The following is a 22,500-nucleotide window of genomic DNA, read 5'->3' as shown; positions in this document are numbered from 1 at the left end:
AAGAGGGCCACGTTCCTTTCTGACATTATCCAGACGCAAAGTGCCATTGACAATAAGCTTGCTTCTCAATGGGGGGCAAAAGAAAGGGAGAGACGGAGGAGACAACCCTAAAGGTGGTCGACTTTTTACGACTTTGTTTCCTTTTTTCTTTTTTTTTTTTTTCTTTTTTTTTCTCTTTTCTCGTCAATTGTCGTTAATGACGTTTCTTCCTTGAACCGACGAAATTATCTACGACCAAGAAGAGAGAGATCCGGTCTCGTTCTTTCTAAGTTAAAAAAATTACAAGCAAATATTATCTACATCCTCTAATTTGATCTTCCTAATTTGTTAACTAATTATCCAAATAACTCTGTAACTTTCGAAGGGGATCTCGTAGAATAATCCATTACGTTCAACCTATCTCTTATTTACGAAAGTTGGAAAAAGGATTAAAAGGGAATATTTCCTGTTATCGTCAAGGATTTAATATTTACAATTCGACATTTAAAATTTACGTATGATTACATTCGTCGTCGAAAAATTTATAGAACGAACAGAAACTGACGTTGAAAGTATTGTTTTTACAAGTTTGAAAGATTTAACAGTAAAAATCTATTCTCCTTTACGCTTTAATATTATATTTCGAAAGAATAATAGATAGAAATAAATTTCGTGGGGATATTTTTCGAAAAAAAAACGAACAAATTTTATCGATTAATTACGTAATATAAATAGATCCAACTAATTATTAATTCTCGATTATCGAGCAAATAAGGGATAATATGGTTAGAATCGTCCTTGACAAAGGGTTGTCCTTGTTTATCAAAGGCCAGCGAAAAACAGCTTTTCTCGTGGCGGTAGATAACAGGAGACGCGCGCGAGATGCATTATTATATCAAGGGTTTACTCGGCCATACAATTTTCCAGGGTGAATTTAAATGCATTACATTCTTGGTACGCTCGGCAGGAGATTGCATTACGAAGTTAGCAAGCAGAGAGCGGATGTGTATAAAATTTTCGTTTGTACCATTCGCTAGAGAGAATGTCCTGCCGAGCTTTCTTCTCTTCCTCTTTCTCTCTCTCTCTCTCTCTCTCTCTCTCTCTCTCTCTCTCTCTCTCTCTCTCTCTCTCACTTTCTCTACTTGCATATGAAAAATAGTTATTTATGTATGACGTACTACTCAACTTCTATTATTGTGTATACATTTTACGACGCGTACTTCAAAAATTTTTTTTTTCTTTTTTCCTTTCTTTCTATTCCTATTACTTCTCTACTTCTTTATTCCTTTCCTTCTTTCGTTTTTTTTCTTTTTTGTTTTGTTTTGCTTCGTTTTTCTTTTCTTTTTTTTTTGTAATATACGAAGAAGGAATATACGACGCAGCATATTTCAATAATGTTTTCTCTCTTTCTTTCGTGTTTTTTTTTTCCTTTCTTTCTATTCTTATCAGTTCTCAACTTTCTCCTCTCTTTCTTCTTCTTCTTCTTCTTCTTCCTCTTTATTTTTCTTTTTGTCCCTTCTTTGCTTTCGTGCTTTTTTCTTTTTTTTTTTAATATAGAAGAAGGAATCGAATCTCTCTTTTCGCAACAGAGTAACATCGAGGAGACGATAAATCAACGTTCGTTGTCTCGCCGTCATCATCGCGATCGCACGTCTCTCTTGTGGCGGTCACAATTAGTAATATATCATTTACATCCTTCCCACGTGCGATATCTACCAAGCTTTGCCCATAAACCTGATATATATATATATATATATATATATATATATATATATATATATATCACCACTCCTCTCGCATATTCGATTACGTTCGATGCAATTAATCTCTTTCGTTTTCGCGATAGTCATACCGTACCTAGCGAGGTTTTATAATCAATTTAGCTATCGGGAAGCGAAAGGAAGACGGTGATAAAGAAAGAAATAAAAGAACAAAAAGCAAAAAGAAGAAAGAGAAAGAGAAAGAGAGAGAGAGAGAAATGAATCGTAATGCATCTCATCGAGGAACATCGAATTTATAGATAATCGAGTGGGTAGATGAAGACAGAACATATGTGTGCTGCATACGTATAATGGTAATGAGAAGGGTAGGTGGTAGAAGGGTGAGTAAGGTAGAGGGGAAAGATAGTGGTGTTACACACAGAGAAGCATCACTTTTTCCAGCCGCTCGAATGCGTAGTTAATGGCGATTTAATGGACTGTAAGGGAATGCAGGCCCGTCCCAATGGCCAATGTGTCAATATCGATCGAAAGGACACACATATACGCGTATACGTACAGAGAGAGAGAGAGAGAGAGAGAGAGAGAGAGAGAGAGAGAGAGTGTGAGAAAGAGAAAGATAGAGAAGGGGACCAGCTTGGTAGGTGGAACGTGCGGCATTCGTGGGCCGTGCCCATGGAAAATTTATGTACGTGGCTAACTATGGAGTAACGATCACCTATCTCTCGCTTCCGGTCTTCTCTCGATATTCGGCTCTCCAGCTGTCGTCGTATTCTATCCTACTATCTGCGTTCTACTACACTTCCCGAATACTGTGATTGGATAATATATATATATATATGTGTGTATGTATGTATCTATGTATGTATGTATGTATGTATGTATGCATGCATGTATGTATGTATGTATGTATGTATGTATGTATGTATGTATGTATGTATGTATGTATGTATGTATGTATGTATGTATGTATGTATGTATGTATGTATGTATGTATGTATGTATGTATATAAATTATGTTTAATATTAAAAAATTGATATAATAAATTTTCGTTCGTAGATATTTAGATCGATTTAAATATCAATCGGTTGTAATCGATATTCGATATTTTAAAATGGTTTTTTCCGAGAATCATTTTTTCATTCAATATTCATGATATATTTATATAAAATGTACATATATAAAATATAATGAATATATAAATATATATATTTATATTTATATAAATACATAGATATATTTATATAAAATAGTAACAGTACTTTGATAAAGGCCTTCCAATGATTCATATAGCATATGGATCTATGTATAATACTTATTTACTTACATTCTACACGCGATCTATTGTTTCTTATCGTCATTCGTATTATACTTTCGATCTAAGATTTAGATCTTGTTTTTGTCGTTGTTGAGTTTTTTTTTTTCTATCTCTCTCTCTCCTTTTTTCTCTACATTTATAAGCATGTATCCAACAATTAATACATACGTATGTGTGTACATCCGAGGATCCATCCGAGGAGAATGTAATACTTACTCGTCGTCCCAGAATCCACAAATCATAGTCTATTATAAATAGAAGGAAATGTACGATTGAATGGTAGCTCTCTCTTGCATAACCATCCTGTTTCCAGGAAGGTAATATCAAAGCTTGTCACGAAATACCCTTGTCCCTGTCGCAACATACTTCGATAGTCGGTGGAGTTGAGTTTGGTAATTGGTGCAATTAGAGTATTCGCGAAGTAGTCACTATTCCACTAGGTATTACCATATTTACGAGAAAGGATATACATACATATCCATACATACATATACATACATATACATACAAATCCAAACATATATATATATATATATAACTGTATCGTTTCTAAAGAGAAGGTATATAAATAGAGAATTTCAATAATTATTGTATGATTTTATTTCTCGTGTTTAACTGTTATCGAATTTTATAAATACAATTCTATCATATATTTTTCCCATTCTCAGAGAATTGTTTGTGACAGTAAAATGAAAGAGAAAGAGAGAAAGACTGATGCTAGAAGGGCTAAAAGGTTCTACATGGTACAAGTTTGCACGATGAATCAAGCGTCGGTGCAACGCTATCTACAGTTTCAGGCTTTCGTGCGTCTGATTGCGCGTTGTCGTTGTTGTTGTTGCTATTGTCGCGTCTCTATGGTAACCCCCGAAGCCCTTGTTCAATACACGGTGAATTATGAGTAAAGTCAGGGCCGGTTACGATGGCGACGATGGTCTAGAGAAAGACGGATATACTAGATAAAAAGAAAGAGAGAAAGAGAGAGAGAGTTACATTGCGTTCAAGTAATAATACCTAATCGCGCTATCTTAGTATAGCTTTTCAAAATAGAAAAAAAAATAAAAAAAAAGAGAAACAAAGAAAATAAAAGAAAGAAAAAAAATGTCGAACGTAATTAGCATAAATCCGTCGTATCTGACAAGGATTTATCGATCGGCCATAACGTATGTATATCGTTATCGTGTTAGTTTCTACCTTTTAACTTCTTACGTTCTTAAACGAACGAATGATTAACGATGTTAATTATACTGTAATCAAGATTTCTAATTCGCTTTAAGTATCTTATATATCCCAATGGAGCATCACCATTCCATTCACTCCATATTACGAGTAGATTAATTATTTATCTTTCGAGTAGAAGACTCTGGACTCTGAGGATTCTCGAGATTATTGAGAACAGGGGAATTACTTAGTTATTCTAATTCGACTTAGATATACATGGGAGTTAGGTATATCTACTTTAGCTACTAGCAAGACCACGAATAGGCGAGGCGAAGCGAGTTTCTTTGATCTTTCGATGTGTTATTATTATTCACTTATCTCATGGGAATGAATAATATTAGAAATATATTCGTGATGTTATCTCTTATTTATTTTTAGATAAAAATAAGATATAAAAATAGGAATCACATATTTCTCTCTTTCTCTCTCTCTTTTTTTATTTCTTTCCTTTTTCTTTTCCTTATTCTATCGTAGATGCGTGTGTAGGATGTCGAATAAAATACGTAGAAAAAAAAAGGAAAACTAAAAGAAAAAAAGAACAAAAAAGAGCTTTGAGTTCGTGATGCTTTTTCTCTTGATAAAGCACATGGCTCGACACGGAAGAAGAAGAAGAAGACGACGACGAAGAAAAAGACAAAGAAAAAGAAAAGGAAGAAGAAGAAGAAGAAGAGGAAAAGGAAGAGGAAGAGGAAGAAGTAGAAGAAGCTGTAACTCGAAGATTCGAAGAAAACGTAGTACCTACTCGTCTTCAGGCACTCGCTAGCACCTTAAATTGGTAAAGGACATCCGTCTGGCATGAATGGGGTTTCTTGTTTCGAAAAATAAAGGTAGTAAGGATTGTGGTGGTAAAGAATCTTCGAGGATATATATATATATATAATGCCTATTGTGAGAAAAAAAAGGAAAAGGAGAAGAAAAGAAATTAAGAAAAAAAGAAAAAAAGTAGAAAGAAATACAAGAAGAAACAAATAAATCTAATCGCGAATTTTCTCTTTCTCCGAGGAGAATAATATTTCTGGTAATAACGATAATTAAGGAATTATGTAATTGGAATATTAGGATGCGTGAGTTTCAGATAGAAATTGGTTTGATAGGTAAGTAGATAGTTTAACTAGGTACTAGGTAGTACCTAGTACCTAGTGGCTAAGTTAGCAGGACCCTAGAGATTCGTACGTTCTCTTTGAGATCTTTGAGAGAGAGAGAGAGAGATAGATAGAGGTAGAGGTAGAGGTAGATAGGATGTTCGCTTTGCTTCACTTCTTCGTCAGTTTCGGGAGTTTACTTCGAAATCGTACCTCGTTAGAAATTCCCTGATGTGAAGACTTAACGGTACATATATATATATATATATATATATATATATATATATATATCTACACATATATGATATATATGTATATGCGTATGCATATTCGATTCGTGCTAGACGAGAGAACTAAGAAGGTCAGTCTGATTGTACTTCGTTGAAAGCTATACAACAGAGCTTTCCCTTCGATTATACAGTGTAAATAACGATAAACGCATTATTCCTTATCTCGCGGGAACATTCGACGTTGACCTCGATGGTGTATCGAACCTTGTTACACGGCTAACGGAACATCGGATTACATAATTATCAATGATGGTTATTACCATACGATAGGTAGATTGGTACCAAGTTTACGTATGTATCTACTTCATCTGTATATACATATACATATATGTATGTATGTATGTATATATGTATATGCGTGTGTGTGTGCTAATTCTAATAGTACAAAATAATGAAAACTTCGGATTCCTGATTTCCATATTATACGAAAAATAAACCATTAAATATATCAAATTCGTAGCAAAATATGTTTAAATTCGATGAAGAGTATTGCGTTTATCAGAGAAAGAGAGAGAGAGCTCATTTCCAGATTGCATTTCTCACTGTTCCTGCGAGTTCGTTCTCTTTGTAGGACTGTCGAGGGAAGCTCTGCTTTCTAAACTAAATTATTGCATTGCCAAGCGAGGTATTTAGTGCAGTGACAGAAAGAGAGAAAGAGAAAGAGAAAGAGAGAATGAGAGAGAGAGAGAGGGGGGGGAAACACGATAATTCCTTCTTACTCGATTATTCCACATTCTCACGTTAATCGACTGTCAACGTGTGTGAATACTTATCTACCTATACTTTTAAAGAAAATATTATTCACGTATACATGCAACCTATCTATAATACCTAGTCGTGTATGCAATCGATTTTCATTTAAATCTAAAATTAAATACGAAGCATCGAATAAGCCGGAAATAATGAAATAAACAAAAGATGGAGCTCGAAATGTCTCGACTTATTCAACACAGAAATTATTCCTCTTATTTTTATTTTTATTTATTTTCTTTTTTCTCTTTTCTCTTTCTTCCCCTTTCGTTCTTATTTTCGTCGAAGCTTTCGACTATTGTAGAAAGAAAAGTATCGCGCGTTCTTGCCGCTATACCGAAGCATCCGGACGTGTTTCGCGAATGAATTTAGTTTTCTCTCTTGGTTTACAGCACTCGTAGATAAAATATCTGAGATACATAGATTATATGGGTAGAGAGGAGAGATATGTATGTATGTATGTATGTATGTATGTACGTATCTACAGAGAGAGTTAGAGAGAAATAACTGTGGCATGTTGCGGTCTTGGAGGAACACGCTGATATAATAAATTACATCCGATTTTCTTTCTAGTGCTTTGAACGGACCAACGAGTGCGGCTTAATACGAGTATATAAAAGACTTTCGAATAAACGAGTACGACCTCGTTTTTTCTTCGAAAGAACCCAACCGACGATAGGTACTCGTCGACATCGTCGACATCGACATCGACATCGACGTCGACGTCGGCGTCGTTGTCGCCTCGTTCGAGGTTTAATTAAAACGAAACGAAAGTAGGGAACAATTTAAGAAAAAAGAATTCGCGATATTTCGAAATGTACCTCCTGTACGTCCCATGATCGACGCCCTCTAACGCGAGCAGTTATTGTCTGTTTCATTTTTTCTGCTTTTTCTACTTTGCCTTTTATTTTTTGGTTGCTCTTTTTCGATCGATCAACGATCCATCGGGATCTCTCTTTATCTTTCCCGATGAAATATATTTCTTATTGAACGAGTATACGTAGAAGAGTTTAGACGGCAAATTGAAAACTCTCGGTTCATTGGAGTAAAGAGAGAATGAAAAGAAAGATGAAAGGTCGCATTCATTCGCAAACGGTGGTCGCAAAGTAGTCCTATGGTCGTTTTCATTCGTCCTCGGTTGATCCAGGAAGAGTAAGAGAAAGAAAGATGGAGAGAGGAAGACGAAAGAGTAGAAAGAGGACCAACAGTAAAGGGGGAGGGGAGGGAAGGTGGTAGTCGACTCTATAAAGCCGGAAGCCTAGTAATTGGAGAGGACTTGGCGACTCTTGCCCTCTCAGCCTTGTCTGAGTTTCCACCCGCATTCACTCCTTTCTCTCTCTCTCTCTCTCTCTCTCTCTCTCTCTTTCTTTCTTTCTTTCTCTACCTTGTTCTCAAAGTTTCTCCAATAGGCGCGACAACGTAAAGAGCGCATAATTAACGGATCCACGACAAACAAGCTTCCTTGTAGATCCCAACTCGTTCTCTTGGGTCCTTAGACTCGATTCTCTCTAATACTTCTCCGATTACCGTTTTCCTTAGTCCACTCGAAAGTTATGGGAATTCCTTTAGTGCGATAACTCTTTTCGAGTTTAAATAATTTGTAATATATATATATATATATATATATATATATATATTATATATATATATATAAAACTAGTATAGTAATAAATATATATATTAAATTATATTTATTGTTTATATATAATATAAATTACATTATATATATATATATGCATGTACAGTAGCTCCTTTTTCTATTCTCAAAAGAACTTATTTTCGAGGAAGAAAATGTTCGCATTATAACCACAAGTAAAAATATGAATATCGGTAAGAAAGAGAAAGAGAAAGAGGGAGAAGGCGATAGTAAGTAACCAATAAAGATGGCAATCTATTTAATTTGGCTTCTGTCCGCGCGATAATATTCCCACTGGTGCTGTCAGTCGAACGCGCTACGTTCGTGCGCGCCAAGTGGCAGAGAAAGGTGGGGGCGGGGCGTTAGAGCTCGCTCGGTAAGAGTCGTTTTACATCGGCCGTTTTCGCCGGCCGAGCGACCGAACTTTACCGAGCGCTTCCGACGATCGCCGAGATTGGTCTTAGCGTGCCTAGAGCCTCGAGGCACTCGACGAGAGCGCGCAGTTCGTCGGTGAGCGCGGTATCGTTACGTACCGGATTATTTGACGCTCTCGTGGATCCTTACTTTCTCTATATTTGTTCTTCTCTCTCTCTCTCTCTTTCTCTATCTCTATTGTCTGTCTGCTTGTCTATCTATCTCTTTTTCTCTCTGTATCTCTCTCTCTCTCTCTCTCTCTCTCTCTCTCTCTTTCTCTCTTTATTTCTATCCCTCCCACTGTTTGTCATTCTCTCTTTCTCTTTTTCTCTTCCTCTCTTCTCGGTGTTTGCACGTGTTACTCGTTTACAGGAGTATTACGATCGTGTTACGCATTATCACATAAACTGTACTTATCGATCGCGAGTGCAAATCGATCGAAGATCACGTACGATGATTCGACGCGCGAACAGAGGCAAGATCAACGATTCTTATCGCTCGTTTCTTCTTTTACAATTTGTTACTACTACTACTACTACTACTACTACTACTACTACTACTACTACATTTTTATTTTTATCGCTTGAAACATTTTTCTCTGCCATTCATTGGAAAGAGTTGCGGCTTTTCTTTTTCTTCTCTATTTTTTTCTCTATTTTCTTTCTTTTTTTTTTCTTCTTCTTTTCTTTTCCTTTTGAGATATTTGAAATTATTGCACATGCGTGTCTTGTTTCTTATATGTACATACATTTGATACGTTCTATATGCATATGTTTTAAAATGTAATTATTTTAAGTTCGCAGTCGACTCTTTCTCAATGGATCCCAGCGAGTTCTACGATTACGAGTAACGTTTGCATGAATCACACCGAGCGAAGGTTGTAAAGAAAAAAATCGAGGTGTCAGATGCGCCGGAAATAATTACAACTTTGTTGTGACAAAGAAAACATACGTTTGAGAATTTTTCAACGTTTAGATAGAAATCTGGGACGGCGGTTAAGGCCTTGAACGTTTATCTCGATCGTTCGTAGATCGATGATTTCACGAGGATTTTCTTAATTAGTTTTACCTTAGTCGATGTAGGATTATCAGATAGAAGACGCAGGTACTTACTTACTTACATTGGCCACAGGATAATACCATTCGTGCAACTTTACGGTTTAAAAGTCTCGAACTCTCTTGAATGTCCTTCTACACTCGAAGCCATTTGCAAGTTTAGTGACAGACGACGATTCACCGGATATCTGACTGTGTCTAGCTTGAGAGTGATTTATCGACGTTCCAGCGATTCCATAATGGTACGAATAGCACTCTCGAACGAAACGAGTATTATACGTAAGGAGAATTCTCGAACTTCGACTTTCTTCTTCTCTTGTTTCTTAACATTAAAAAAGACAAAAAAAACAAAAAAAAGAGAAAAACAGAAAGAAAATAAATAAGTAAATAAATAAGTAAATAAATGAACGAACGAATAACTTGAAAGGAGAACCGATAGAATTCGCCTAAGATAAATAGATGAGATGGAAGCCCATTCGATATTTGTAATGCATTGCACGAGCGGTAGATATCCTTCCAAGTAAAGGCACGCGATCGAACTTAACGTGTTCTTTTTGATCTTCTACGCGAGTAAGGGAAAGCAACTTTTACGATCGACTATATCGTGATCGATACACGCCGGAGACTCCGTTAGGAAGACAAGAAAACGCCGGACGCAGTTCATCGAAGCGTTCCAAGAAGACCGAGACCGTCTCCTCTACCCCTATAGAATTATTATCCTATATCGCGTTCTATACCTCTTTATATTAGATTCATACAACCAGGAACCACCTCTACCGGCTAAGAAGGAATCTATTAATATTTTTTTTCTTCCCTTTGTTTTTTGTCCCTTCCTCTCTCTTCTTCTTCTTCTTTTTATTTTTCTAATTCGATTATCGCAAACTACGTTTCGCGGATTTTTTCTTTTCCTTTTTTCTTTCTTTCTTTCTTTCTTTTTCTTTTTATTATATATTTTTTTAACTGGTTAACTCAGTTCCTACTCGCGAAAGCTTGCTTTTCATATTTTTTTTTTTTTTTTTTTTATCCAAGACACGACCTAGTCAAGTACTAAAACCGTAAATTAATATTCATCCTTTTTAACACTTTTTAATCTTGCATTAAACGCTACTACTACTATTACTACTATTACTACTATTACTATTACTTTTTAGTTTTTAATTAATTCCTTTTTTCTTTCTTTCTTTCTTTCTTTCTTTCTCTTTCTTCTTCTTCTTCTTCTTCTTCGTTTTTCTATTACTTCTTTTTTTTCTTTTTAACCGTACAGTTATTTACATTATATGATCTTGGCAAAATGTGAAACGAGAAGGATAAGTAGAAATAACAATTTTGTAAATAAGGGAAAAAGAAAGAAAGAAAGAAAACTTATTCGAAAAGGAATCTGCTATTCGTTACAAAAAAAAAAGAAAAAGAAGAAAAAAGATTGCTAGTGATCCTCTTGAAGATATCTCTTCCTATAAGCTCGAGATCTTTTTTTCTTCTTTACATTTCCTTTTATTTTCTTTTTTTTTTTATCCCTTATCTTTTCTTTTCCCCCGTAGAAAAAGGAGTGATAATTTTAACGATTTCTCTCAAACGCTTTTTCTTTTTTTACATTTTATTAAAAGTCTCTCGCGAAACTTTAACATGAAACGAACTAACTTGACTTAATCGCGTAAAGTATTAGAATGTGTTAATTAAATTTTGTAGGAGCATATCTGGTGAGGTAGAAAAAAAAAGAAAAAGAGAGAGAGAGAGAGACAGACGATTTATGACAAGTTTCGAGATCATCGCAAGTTTTTAAACGGCAAAATTTAACAATGACGAACGTATCTCTCTCTCTCCTCCCTTTTCATCCATCCAATTTCAGTTCTGACAGAAAGCGACGAGGTACTTTTGAAATAATTGTAATGAACACACACACACATACATAGATACATAGATACATACATACATACATACATAGATAGATACATATATGCACACACAGATTTCGAATAGTCGTAATTTCATTTAGTTTGGAAGCTCATTAAATACTTTACCCTTGACTTTTGACTCGTGTTACATACAATTCCTGGAAGGTAGAACATTTTAGTTTGCGAAAGCATTCTATTCTCTCTCTCTCTCTTTCTCCCTCTCTCTCTCTCTCTCTTTCTGTCTCTCTCCTTCTTTTTCTCTTTAGGGACCAAAAATCTGAGTGGCACTCAAGGAAGCCAACGTCGTGCTCTACCCACGGCACAAAAGCGTAACGAGTTTGTAAGTTTCTGAGTTTGTCGTCCGAGGAATACGTCGGAACAAATCCAGTAACTGCTTTCGTACGAACGAACGAAGCAACGAACGAATGAACGAACGAACGAACGAACGAACGAACGAACGAACGAATATTACTGTGAAATAGTAACTTGTTTCGATTTACGAAAGTTACGAGTATAAATCTAGGAAGATATAGTAGTGACGTGGGTGTGAAGAAGCAATAGAAAATGATTAGATACTTGAGTGATACGAATATCGAATGTAGAAGCTGTAACTATAGCAAGTGTAACTAAACGATTTTTAAAAATTAATTATCCTTTTTTCGAAGCGTACTTCTAAATCAAGCTTTTCTTCCTCTTTTTCTTTTTTCTTCTTTCTCTTCCCCCTTCTTTTTTTCTTTCTTTCTTTTTGTCGGATCGTGAAACCACAAGAAAGGTTTTTGCTATTTAAAAAAGATAAAATTAAAAAAAAAATAAAAATAAAAAGAAAGAATCGAAAGAAAAGAGAAGAAGGAATTAGCCTAAAATATTCTCGGAAAGGAGAACGAATCTAATTGATTTTTAAAATCACCTAGGAACTTCCGATTCCAGTCACGTAATCGCGTACTTAATTATAATCTATTGATTTTACGAATTAATTGTTCAAGGGAAAAAAAAGGAGAAAAAAGAGGGGAAAAAGAGAAAGAAAAGGAAAAAGAAAATAAGGTAGTATAAAATTGTAGCGGAGAAAACGAAATGGAAATTCTTTTTATCAATTATATATATATATATATTGCGATTATTGTGAATTCGAATTTTAATCGTTCGAGGAAAGAAAAAAAGTGGGATATAAAAGAAGAAGAAATTTATTTTCCTTTATCTTTTCGTTTCTTTTTTCTTTTCTTTTCTTTTCTTTTTCTTTTTTTCTTTTTTTTTTTATTCGTTCCTTCCTTTTGTTCCTTTGGCACGATCATTAACCGCAATCAGCGCGCGCTCGCGAGAGAGGATTTTCAATTATTTTTAGTAATTTTCCAGGCGAACGAACGCGAAGAAGGGAAAACACGTAGTTTACGTTTAAACGCGATTACCACCGTTTGGCGATTATTCACGGCGGCGGGGAAATGAATTTTGGAACGTAATAATCTAAATCGAGATTAATCTTTTCATACGGAAGTTATTGTTCGTTTTCCATCACCGGTTTCGGTCGGTACAATGATTCTGGCTAATTTGCTGGCCGTGTGTTTAAAAATGATTTAATAATCACGTTCGCATATGGGATATTTAAAAATCACCATATTTTCGACTAGAAATATTTCATGAGCAATTTCTCCAAATGGAACGTGCTGTACATAGATATAATAGTAACAATATTATACGTACAAAACGTTTTGTTTATATTACTACATTATAGATAAATCGTGGTGTTGTTTATATGTAAAGGAAAAAAGAAAACAATTATATCACGATCGAAGAAGCAGTCATTGGCATTTTGTAAAAGATGGAAAAGGGAGAATAAAAGAGATGGGATAGGGGGTGTGTGAAGGGGTGAGAGGAGAAAGGGAACGAAATAAAACGTTCGTAGTATACTTATTCCTTCTTCTTCTTCTTCTTCGTCGATCCAGGTCAAGCCTCGAACAGAGTGTGTCGGGTTTAATAGTCGCGAAGAATTTAGGACTTTATATATCTGGAAGGGCGTAAATTAAAATGCCGATCGGAAATGCTTCGAGATATTCTATGTTAGCTCCTTCGCTAACGTCGTGCCGAATCGACTGCTGGGATATCGAGCCGCGAGAATCGACTCTTTATTTCTTATAATGGTTATAAACGTTCTGTTCCGTCGATATCGCTTGGGTAGCTTTTAAACTTAAACTTTACTATTTTCATCGAACGAAACCGACGGAGAATATAAGATAATTCAATTGGAAAAGAAATTCTTTTCTTTTTTTTTTTATCTTTCTTTCTTCCCTTCTTTCATTATTATTATTATGGTTATTATTAATCATTTTGAAAATACGATTGTTTTATAATCGATTTCGTACTAACACGATTTCGAAATATTTCTTTTATACTAATACGATTTTTAATCCGATTCTTTTTATGATCTCTTCGACATCCAATCGCTTACTTTGATCGAGAAGAAGATTTGGAAATCAAAAAGAGTCTTATAGAATTCTAACGTTGATAGAAATTTCTGTTTTCGTTGAAAAGTAAACAGGGTGGCGGGACTGGGGGTGAGAGAGAGATGAATAAACATTTACTTCTCTTTCATCTATGTATTTTTTATGTTCGGTTTACTCGATATCGATTCGAATCGATTCCGTTTATGAATGTCACGTTCTCATATTCATCAAAGTACACGACGTATTCTCAACGACATATCCTCTCTTTCTTTCTCTCATACTACTTTTGATATACTAATAATAAACTTAATAAACGATTTAACGAAATTGTTTTCATCATCGAAATTTCATTTGGCGGATTGACTTTTAAATATGTATATAGGAAACGCGTTACATTAAACATTATAACGACTAAAGTTACTATCATTTCCGAAGGTCTCCTAGTATATATCGGTATACTCTTTCTAAGTTTATACAAAACCGATTAAAATCCTTTCTCCGAACGAACAACACATAGATAGACACTTCGAATACATCCATGTCTAAGTTTTATACAGAAGCAAATCCGATGACGTTAATCGGGAAGGACACGTTTATTCGAAGTCACGCGAAGCTCTTCTCGAATAATAATAACAACATCTCGAGTCTTACAGGGCTTTGTACTCATCCTTGTTAGTATTAAAAGCGTTACGGTGAACTCGCAAATCCTGAGGATGTTTCCTCGTCAAAGTCTCTCTCTCTCTTTCTCTCTCTCTATCTGCCTATCTCTACCTCTCTACCTCTCTCTCTCTTCTCTTATGTATCTCTTCTAAAACGGGATTTCTTCGGATATAAGAAAGTCTCCTCTACGCTTCGAAAAATCTTGAATTTTCGTTCGTCGACGATACCACGACATGGAACTATCGATTTTATTTCCGAATGAGGGATCTCTTTGAAACTCCACAGAATGGAGAACGAAAGTTTCGCGGATGATTTAAAAAAAAGAAAAAACATTGCTCTATCTATCGAGAAGCTTTTTATTTCTTTTTATTTTTTCACGTCGTAAAAAATTTTCGAGGCTTTATGATTCGAAAAAGTAAATAAATAAATAAAATTAGCCTGGGGTGGCTCGAGAAAGAGTAATTGATTTGTAGAAATCACGTTTTCGCCGTTATATATAGATAAAAATGGAACATGTAACGAAATAAAATAAAAAGGGAAACGGAAAAAAGAAGAAAGAGAAACAGGAAAAGAAAGAAAGTGATAAAGATAAAAATAAAGATAAAGATAGAATTCGATTAGCGAATTGATATCGAATGTGACTCGAGAGATGTAAAATTTTTAATTAAGCGATAATCGAATGGACCGATGGAATCTCTCGTAATTAACAGATGAAAACGAAGTAGATAGTCGAGGGAGAAAAAACGGAAGGAAGGAAGGAAAAAAAATTATCAAGAAAAAAAAAGAAAGACAAAGAAAACGGTATCGAATATATTCGCTCTTTAAGCTTTGTCCTTTTTCTGTTTTAATCTTTCACGACTAACGAAACATTTAATTTCGATATCTTTGAACGATTTCGAAGTAAATTTTTCATATGAAAAAGTCAAGAAAAAGTTTCATATATATCTTATATATATATATGAAATTTTTATATATATATATATATATATATTTTATAATAATAGTTATAAATATACGTAACCAACTATGAATAACTAGTCGAATTAATTTCCAACGTATTCACGCTTAACCGTTTTCGAAATTTAATCGAAAGAGAATAAAAAAATAGAAATTCTCTAATATAGACGTATCTATATGTAATAAACCGAACCATCGAGTTTTCGGCATTCGTCGAACGAACAACGAAATAATTTTGAAAAATTTAATCGGCCTCGATCGCGCATCGCGAATGGATTTTTATTGTCGTCCCTGCGTAAAAATATTCGCGTGTGTGTATATATGCATATGTGTGTGTGCGCGCGTAGTGTGTGAATCGGATGTATGTCAGTGAGTGATTACTAATATGGATAGATGGATGGAGTCGTCATAAAATTTGATAGATTTTTTTCTTTAGAATATAGTAGAAAAGAAAAAAGAAAAGTATATTTAAAAGATTTCGTTAGAACTTCCTCACGATGGGGATGAAATCTATCACAAAATCTAACATGAAACTATGTACGTGCTATCTTTCTATATATCTTTTCCACGTTTCTCTCTCTTTTTTTCTCCGTGCATGTGTTTGCGTGAGTGTGTGCGTTTCTTGTTCTCTTTCTCATATAGAATATCCATAAAAAACGATGAAACGTATCGTAGTTTCGATATAAAAGATATTTTTTTATGCAGACGAGCGTTAACGAGTTTTTCGAAAAGAATAGAAAAGCTTCGAGGAGTAATCGTTAATACACTAGGATTTTTAATCTGAAAACTTGGAAAATGTTCTTCATATTGTAAAGATAAAGAAGAAAGAGAGAGAGAGAGAGAGAGAGAGAGAGAGAGAGAAAGAAACGTTTTCTCCACTCTCGTATATCTTATATCTATATCTCTTTCTACTTCTAGTTATCCTTCTTTTTCCCTTTTTCTTGTAACTATATTGGCCCTCAGAGAGATAGAGAGAGAGAGAAACAGAGAAACAGAGAGAGAGAGAGAGAGAGAGAGGAATAGAGAAAGACAAGCGATACCAGAACGCTCCAGAAAAGTTTTAATATCCAACTTAAATTTCCCCCCGGTAATGACAACGATCACTAGGAAAAACTCGCGAATCGTGTCCTTTTTATTTTTTTCAACATCACCTTTTCTCTCTATTCTTTTCTTTTTTTTTTTTTTTTTATTATATCTTTTGTCTTTTCTTTCCTTTTTTCATATATATATATTTTTTTCTTTTTTTTCCCCTTTTTCTCCTTACTCTTATAACTTTCTCTTTCTCGTAGATATGATCCGATAACGATCATTTCCTTTTTACATATTTTATATTTTCGATCGATAATAATGATCGATTCATTCGAAAATTTGGATCGATTAATCGAAACGAGAGAAATTCACGAATATTTGATCGTACTTGTCCAATCCTTGACCGACAATTTCAATTAATCCATAACATGAATGCATTTTTTTTTTTTTTTGTTTTATGTATATCTTTATACGTGCGCGTGTATAATGTGTACGTGTGTACGTGTACGTTGTTTTTAAACGCTCTCGAAAATTTCTGGGTTAACACGACGCCCATCATACGCAGGCTTTTTAATAAATATTTCGTACAAATGATAACATTAAAGAGTAAAAGGGAGAGAGAGGAAGATATATATATGTATATATATATATATACTTATACAGAAATGGTACCAAAAATTTCTAGATGTGCCAAAATATCCTATGCAAGTCCGTAAAAAAAAGATAGAGAGAAAATTAGCTTAAAAAGTCTCGAATAAGAATAATTGATTTTTAAATATCACACCAAGAGAACTTTTTATTCCTCTCGCGTATAAAAGCTGAGAGCTAAAAATTGAGAAAAGAAACTAAATGTCTATCATTTTCATCGATTTCTCCCGTCAATACGTTCTCCGAGTATTCTTTGAAAGCTCCGTTAAACGACTAGACTCAGCAACGTTACAATATCAACGTCACTCGATTTTCACGAAAAGTGAGAAAGAGAATGAGAGAGAGAAAGTGATAGAGAGAGAGAGAGAGAGAGAGAGAGAGAGAGAGAGAGAGAGACAAAACATTGTTGAAAAGTATTCTTGAAATTTCATCATGACAACAAGAGCAATATATATATATATATATATATATATATATATATATTGCATTGTAGTATAGTAAAGAACAATATAAATATACTTATATATATTTTATTTTATATATAATATACATATATATATTGTTCTTGTTAGTATAGTATAGAGCAATGTATATATATATATGTCTTTCTCGATACGAAGTAACACGATAATTTCCTTTTCGATTCACTCGTAGCGCTCAACTCCAGTCCTAGTTTCGAATTTCAATAACCAGTATTTCTATTCCGCGAACGATCGCGGAAAGTTGTCAGCGGTAGTAAAGCGATTATTACCAGTCGAAGGGCCCACCTGCTATCATCCTCTGTCTCTCTTTTATATCGTGAAAAACGTAGGCAACTTTGTTTCCTCTCTCTCTCTCTCTCTCTCTCTCTCTCCCTCTTTTTCTCTCTCTCTTCCTCTCTCTCTTCCTCTTTCTTTCACACAAATACATACACAAATAGACAAACAAATACACGCATACAAAGAGAGATGCACACGGACGCGAATCTCTGAGCTTCCGGAGAGAAAGAAGAGAAACGAGAACGTTTCCCTTCTCTAAAAGAAACAGAGAAAAGAAGAGAAAAAAGAGCAGAGAGAGGCAGAGAGAAAGAGATAAAAGAACGAAAAGACGAGAATCTTGAGAATCTTATTCTTCTTCAAACTCAATAATTTTATTCGTTCACGGTTTACTCCTCTCAGGTACGATCGGTTAGCATTTTGAACGTCGTGAAAAGCCGATCGGCAGGTGCCTCGAAAACAATGGACCGCGAAAGCTGGATGGAAGCTGTAAAGTGCCGAGCAAGAGTAAAAGGGTAGAAGGGATGAGAGATAGGGACAAGGACAGGGATGGGAACGGTGATGAGGACGGGGACGAGGACGGGGACGGGGACAAGGACGAGGACGAGGATGGTACTGAGGAATGAAGGGAAGGTATGGTCGTCGCGTGCATTAATTCGCGCGTTAATACATACGTTCTATACGCGCTTCTCTTCGCGTGCACTTCGATGAGTAACCATACGCGATAGCCATCCTGTCTCTCTCTCTCTCTCTCTCTCGTTTACGCATGTAGGTATACATACACATACACACACTTTTGTTACATCTATGTATAGGTATATTGTAACTATCGGCTAACATACGGGATATATATCCCTCGACGTTGGTTGGTGTGTTCACTTCGTAACAAGAATTTTGTTTACTTGAGCGACGACAAGAGACACCACGTTAAATTCCTGAGAGAGAATGTATAGTATATAATGTATACAGTAGTATATATATATTATATATTATATATATATATATGTGTGTGTGTAAACATATTTCATCAAGAATGGAAAAGATATAAGATCGTTATAATGTCATTATCGCATTATAAAGAATAGAAAAGATATAAAATCGTTATAATATCATTATAATAAAAAGTTAAGAAAAATGTTTTACCCATGTTATTATTTCATCAATTTTTCTTCGTTCTAAAGATTATTATTTCGTATGAGATTCGTCATGGTAGACATAATTGCGTCTGATTACGTGAATTGTTATTAAAACGCGAAACCGTAACATCTTCGTTCTCATATCATACACAACGCATGTTTATGATGTTTACGCATCATAATAAATCTCTCTCTCTCTCTCTCTCTCTCTCTTTCTCTTTCGGGTATTTATGTAAGCCTCGAGAGAAATTCGTGCAACTGTGTCTAATATATAATTGTCCGTATGTACTTTCCCTCTCTTTCTATTTCTCTCTTTCTATTTCTCTTTCTCTTTCTCGTTTAGTCAGAACATTCTAGTTTACATCGTTACAACTCGCTGTGCAGAAAGGTTTTGTAAATGGTACGAACCTTACCTACCAAGAAACCTTTCCGGAAAACGAGAAAGCAAATATTCCTCACCGAATCGAATTTCCCTTTCTCTCGTAACAATCATTCGAAATACGCACGAAAATTGAATGAGGAAGCGAAGAGCTACCCCACAGGTTTCTATTAGCGGTAGATTGGAAACTAGAGTATAGGCTGAATTAGAGAAAGAGAGACAATACTCTCTTTCTCTCTTTCTCTCTCTTTCTCTTTCTCTATCTATCTATCTATCTATCTGTCTATCTATTTATCTATCTATCTATCTATCTATCTATCTATCTATCTATCTATCTATCTATCTATCTATCTATCTATCTATCTATCTCTTTCTCTATCTGTGCTTTGAAAATGTATGAATGGGAACAAGCTTACTCGCTGGCTAGAAATGCATTGTTGCATGCGTTTAATATTCCCCTCAAGACTCTCCAACAATCGCATCTACATACGTTAATAAATACGCATAACTATTCTCTGTTTCTCTCTCTCTCTCTCTCTCTCTCTCTTTCTCTTTCAAAATTTCATTCTACTTACCGACGCGACGTATCGTCGAAGAATATTAAAGAAGATCTTTGATAAAGAACAAAAATATTAAATAGTCGAACCAAAAGGGAAAAAAGAAAAGAGAAACAAAAAGATTGAAAAAAGACATAGAAAGATTGAAGAGAGACTGAATATTTAAATGTTACCTAATAGAAACAAAAAAAGGAAAAGAGAGAGAAAAGAAATAAAAAGATCGAAAGATGAAAAAACTAAAAAAGTGAAAAAGATAATAAAGAAATATCGTCGATGATTTTAATTCGCAGAATAGAATGTATTTAATCGAATCATTGATAATATAGTAAGAGTAGATTTAAAAAAAAAAAGCAGCAGCCTCAATGAAAGTTTACCCGAGTATCCAACGACGTAACGTCCGTTTATACGATATCAACGTAACACCCTCTTTCAAGATTTATGTTCATCGACTTTTCTCGTAGACGCTGTCGTTCCTCTTATCTTTTGCCAAAGGAAGCCGGACGAGGGTTCATTGCTGACGTTAGAAAGTTGCTAAAGCGACACTCCTGTCGCGCTATCAATTTTTTTTCCTCTCTCTCTCTCTTTGTTTTTTTTCTTTTTTTTTCTGTATAAAAATATATAGAATCTTCGTCATTTTTTCAAACACAAAGTACCGAGTCGAGTATCACCTTTTTACCATGGTAAAACGTAACTAACCGAAGGACTTTTTCTCCAAGTGAAGAAAATATATCAACTAGTGGATAGTAAAAGGGTGACGCTGTTGCTTCTAGTTTTGTATGCGTGTTTGTCTTCTCTCTCTCTCTCTCTCTTTCTCTTTTTTCTTTCTTTCTCTCTTCTGGTTTTTCTCTGGTTTATTTTCCTTCTAATTCATTCCTCTTTTCCGCGGTTGAACTCGTACGCGGAAAATGCAGTTAGGATGTTAACGTAGTACATCGTAGTTAGATACATATGTACGTATGTATGTAGATACATACGTACGTACATAGATACGTATATACTTACACGAATGCATAGACATCGTAATGCAAGTGAACGTCATTTACGCGTGTACCGTATGTCGACCGATGCAACGGTAAGATTTCAAGAGTGAAAGAGAGAGAGATAAAAAGAGAAAGATAATCTTTGAACGACAAAGACTTTGATTTATTTCTCTTTCTTTCTTCTTTTTTTTCTCTTTTTACTTTGAAACTCTCGTTAAAAATTCTCTTTCTCGTTAATTATCCTTCTCGCTTCTTACAAACGTAGTAATATGTTCCGCGGAATATCATTTTTGACAAATTTCATCGTTTCTTGTTAAGAAATATAAAAGAAAGACAAAGTAATGGAAAAAGACGTGGAGCAGCGGATAAGGGCGAGGGGTAGATGGTTAATGAAAAGATCCATAAAGATATTTATCTTCCCTCGTAGCACAAAGATGATGATACACGTGAAAGAAATGAAATACGCGTTCGCGAACGCTTGAAAAATTCTTTTCTCGCAACGCTATCTCGTGCTAAGTCCAATTACCTTGAACTCGTCTAAAAACAAAAAGAGAGAGAGAGAGAGAGGGGAGATGGTTGGAGATTAAAACGATATCGGTGATTAGTGGGATAAATACGTCTTAACGTAACTAACATGTTGTTAATTAATTAAATTCGTACTGAAAGGCACATACAAAGGGAAAGAAAATCGGTAAATATTTATTTCTTAACGAATGACCCACAAGGAGTTATCGAGAAGATGCTTCGAGAATTTAAAGAAGTTTCTAAGTAAATGGTACACTCGAATTTTAAAGAGAAACGCTAAAGATATAGTTTCGAGGAACTATAGGAGAGGAGGAAGAGTATAAAGAAGGAAAAAAGGAGAAGAAGAAGAAGAAGAAGAAGAAGAAGAAATTACGAGTAATGATACGCTAAAAGTTGATTTACATTGTAAAAGACGGGATCGAGAATTATAGGTACTTTTCTTTTCGTTTGAGACACGCGGTATCTTCGGTTATTCAAAGTAAGAAATCATTATCTTCTCTCTCTCTCTCTCTCTCTCTCTCTCTCTCTCTCTCTCTCTCTCTCTCTCTCTCTCTCTCTCTCTCTCTCTCACTGTCTCTGTGTCGTATTTCTTGAGTGGTCGTTAAAAATCGTCCTCGTCGAATGACGTGCCTTCTTATTTATATTTTTATTTCTCTCTCTTTCTCTCTCTCTCTTTCTCTCTCTCTCTCTCTCTCTCTCTCTCTCTCTCTCTCTCTGTCTGTCTGTCTCTCTCTTTCTCTCTCTCTCGCTTTATTTCTTCATCTCTGTCTCTATCTCTGTTCTTCTCGTTGATTACACCAATGTGACATGCAAGGAGACGTTATATGGGAGGTTGCAATGAAAGAAGGAAAGATAGAGAGAGAGAGAGAGAGAGAAAGAGAGAGAGAGAGATAGGAAGAAGAGATCGAGAGGAAAGGGGAAGGGAAAAATGCAAGGCGTCGTATACACGAAGAGGCACGAAATCTCTCTCGTTTTACACACAAAGAGGCTGTCGCCCCCGATACCATTGTCTTTTCTCGAATGTTTTTTTTTTCTTTTTTCTTTTTTTTCCTTTTAATTTTCTGTTTTTTTTTTTTGTTCTTTTCT

At 34.9% G+C, this 22,500-nt stretch overlaps 1 protein-coding gene across 18 annotated transcripts in view; it reads left to right on the top strand.

Moving 5' to 3' along the window:
- LOC127062297 (apoptotic enhancer 1 protein-like) overlaps nucleotides 1-22,500 on the top strand; it is a 102,011-nt gene that overhangs the window by 41,689 nt on the left and 37,822 nt on the right. Inside the window, exon 1 of one of the 18 annotated variants that reach the window (XM_050990251.1) lies at nucleotides 8,451-8,881. The exons of 14 other annotated variants lie outside the window; for them this stretch is intronic. Coding sequence is in view for 3 of the 4 variants with exons in the window: in XM_050990238.1 (XP_050846195.1) it covers nucleotides 18,387-18,470 (84 nt within the window). In the remaining variant the exon portion in view is untranslated. Of the gene's footprint in view, nucleotides 1-8,450; nucleotides 8,882-18,261; nucleotides 18,471-18,969; nucleotides 20,982-22,500 lie in introns of those variants that run through there. 3 more of the 18 variants (XM_050990238.1, XM_050990235.1, XM_050990233.1) reach the window with 3 other exon arrangements.

This window comes from Vespula vulgaris, chromosome 3 (assembly GCF_905475345.1).
Source record: "Vespula vulgaris chromosome 3, iyVesVulg1.1, whole genome shotgun sequence".
Lineage (NCBI taxonomy): Eukaryota > Metazoa > Arthropoda > Insecta > Hymenoptera > Vespidae > Vespula > Vespula vulgaris.
The sequence above is the reverse complement of the archived record's forward strand: the minus strand, read 5'-3'. Positions and strand labels throughout refer to the sequence as shown.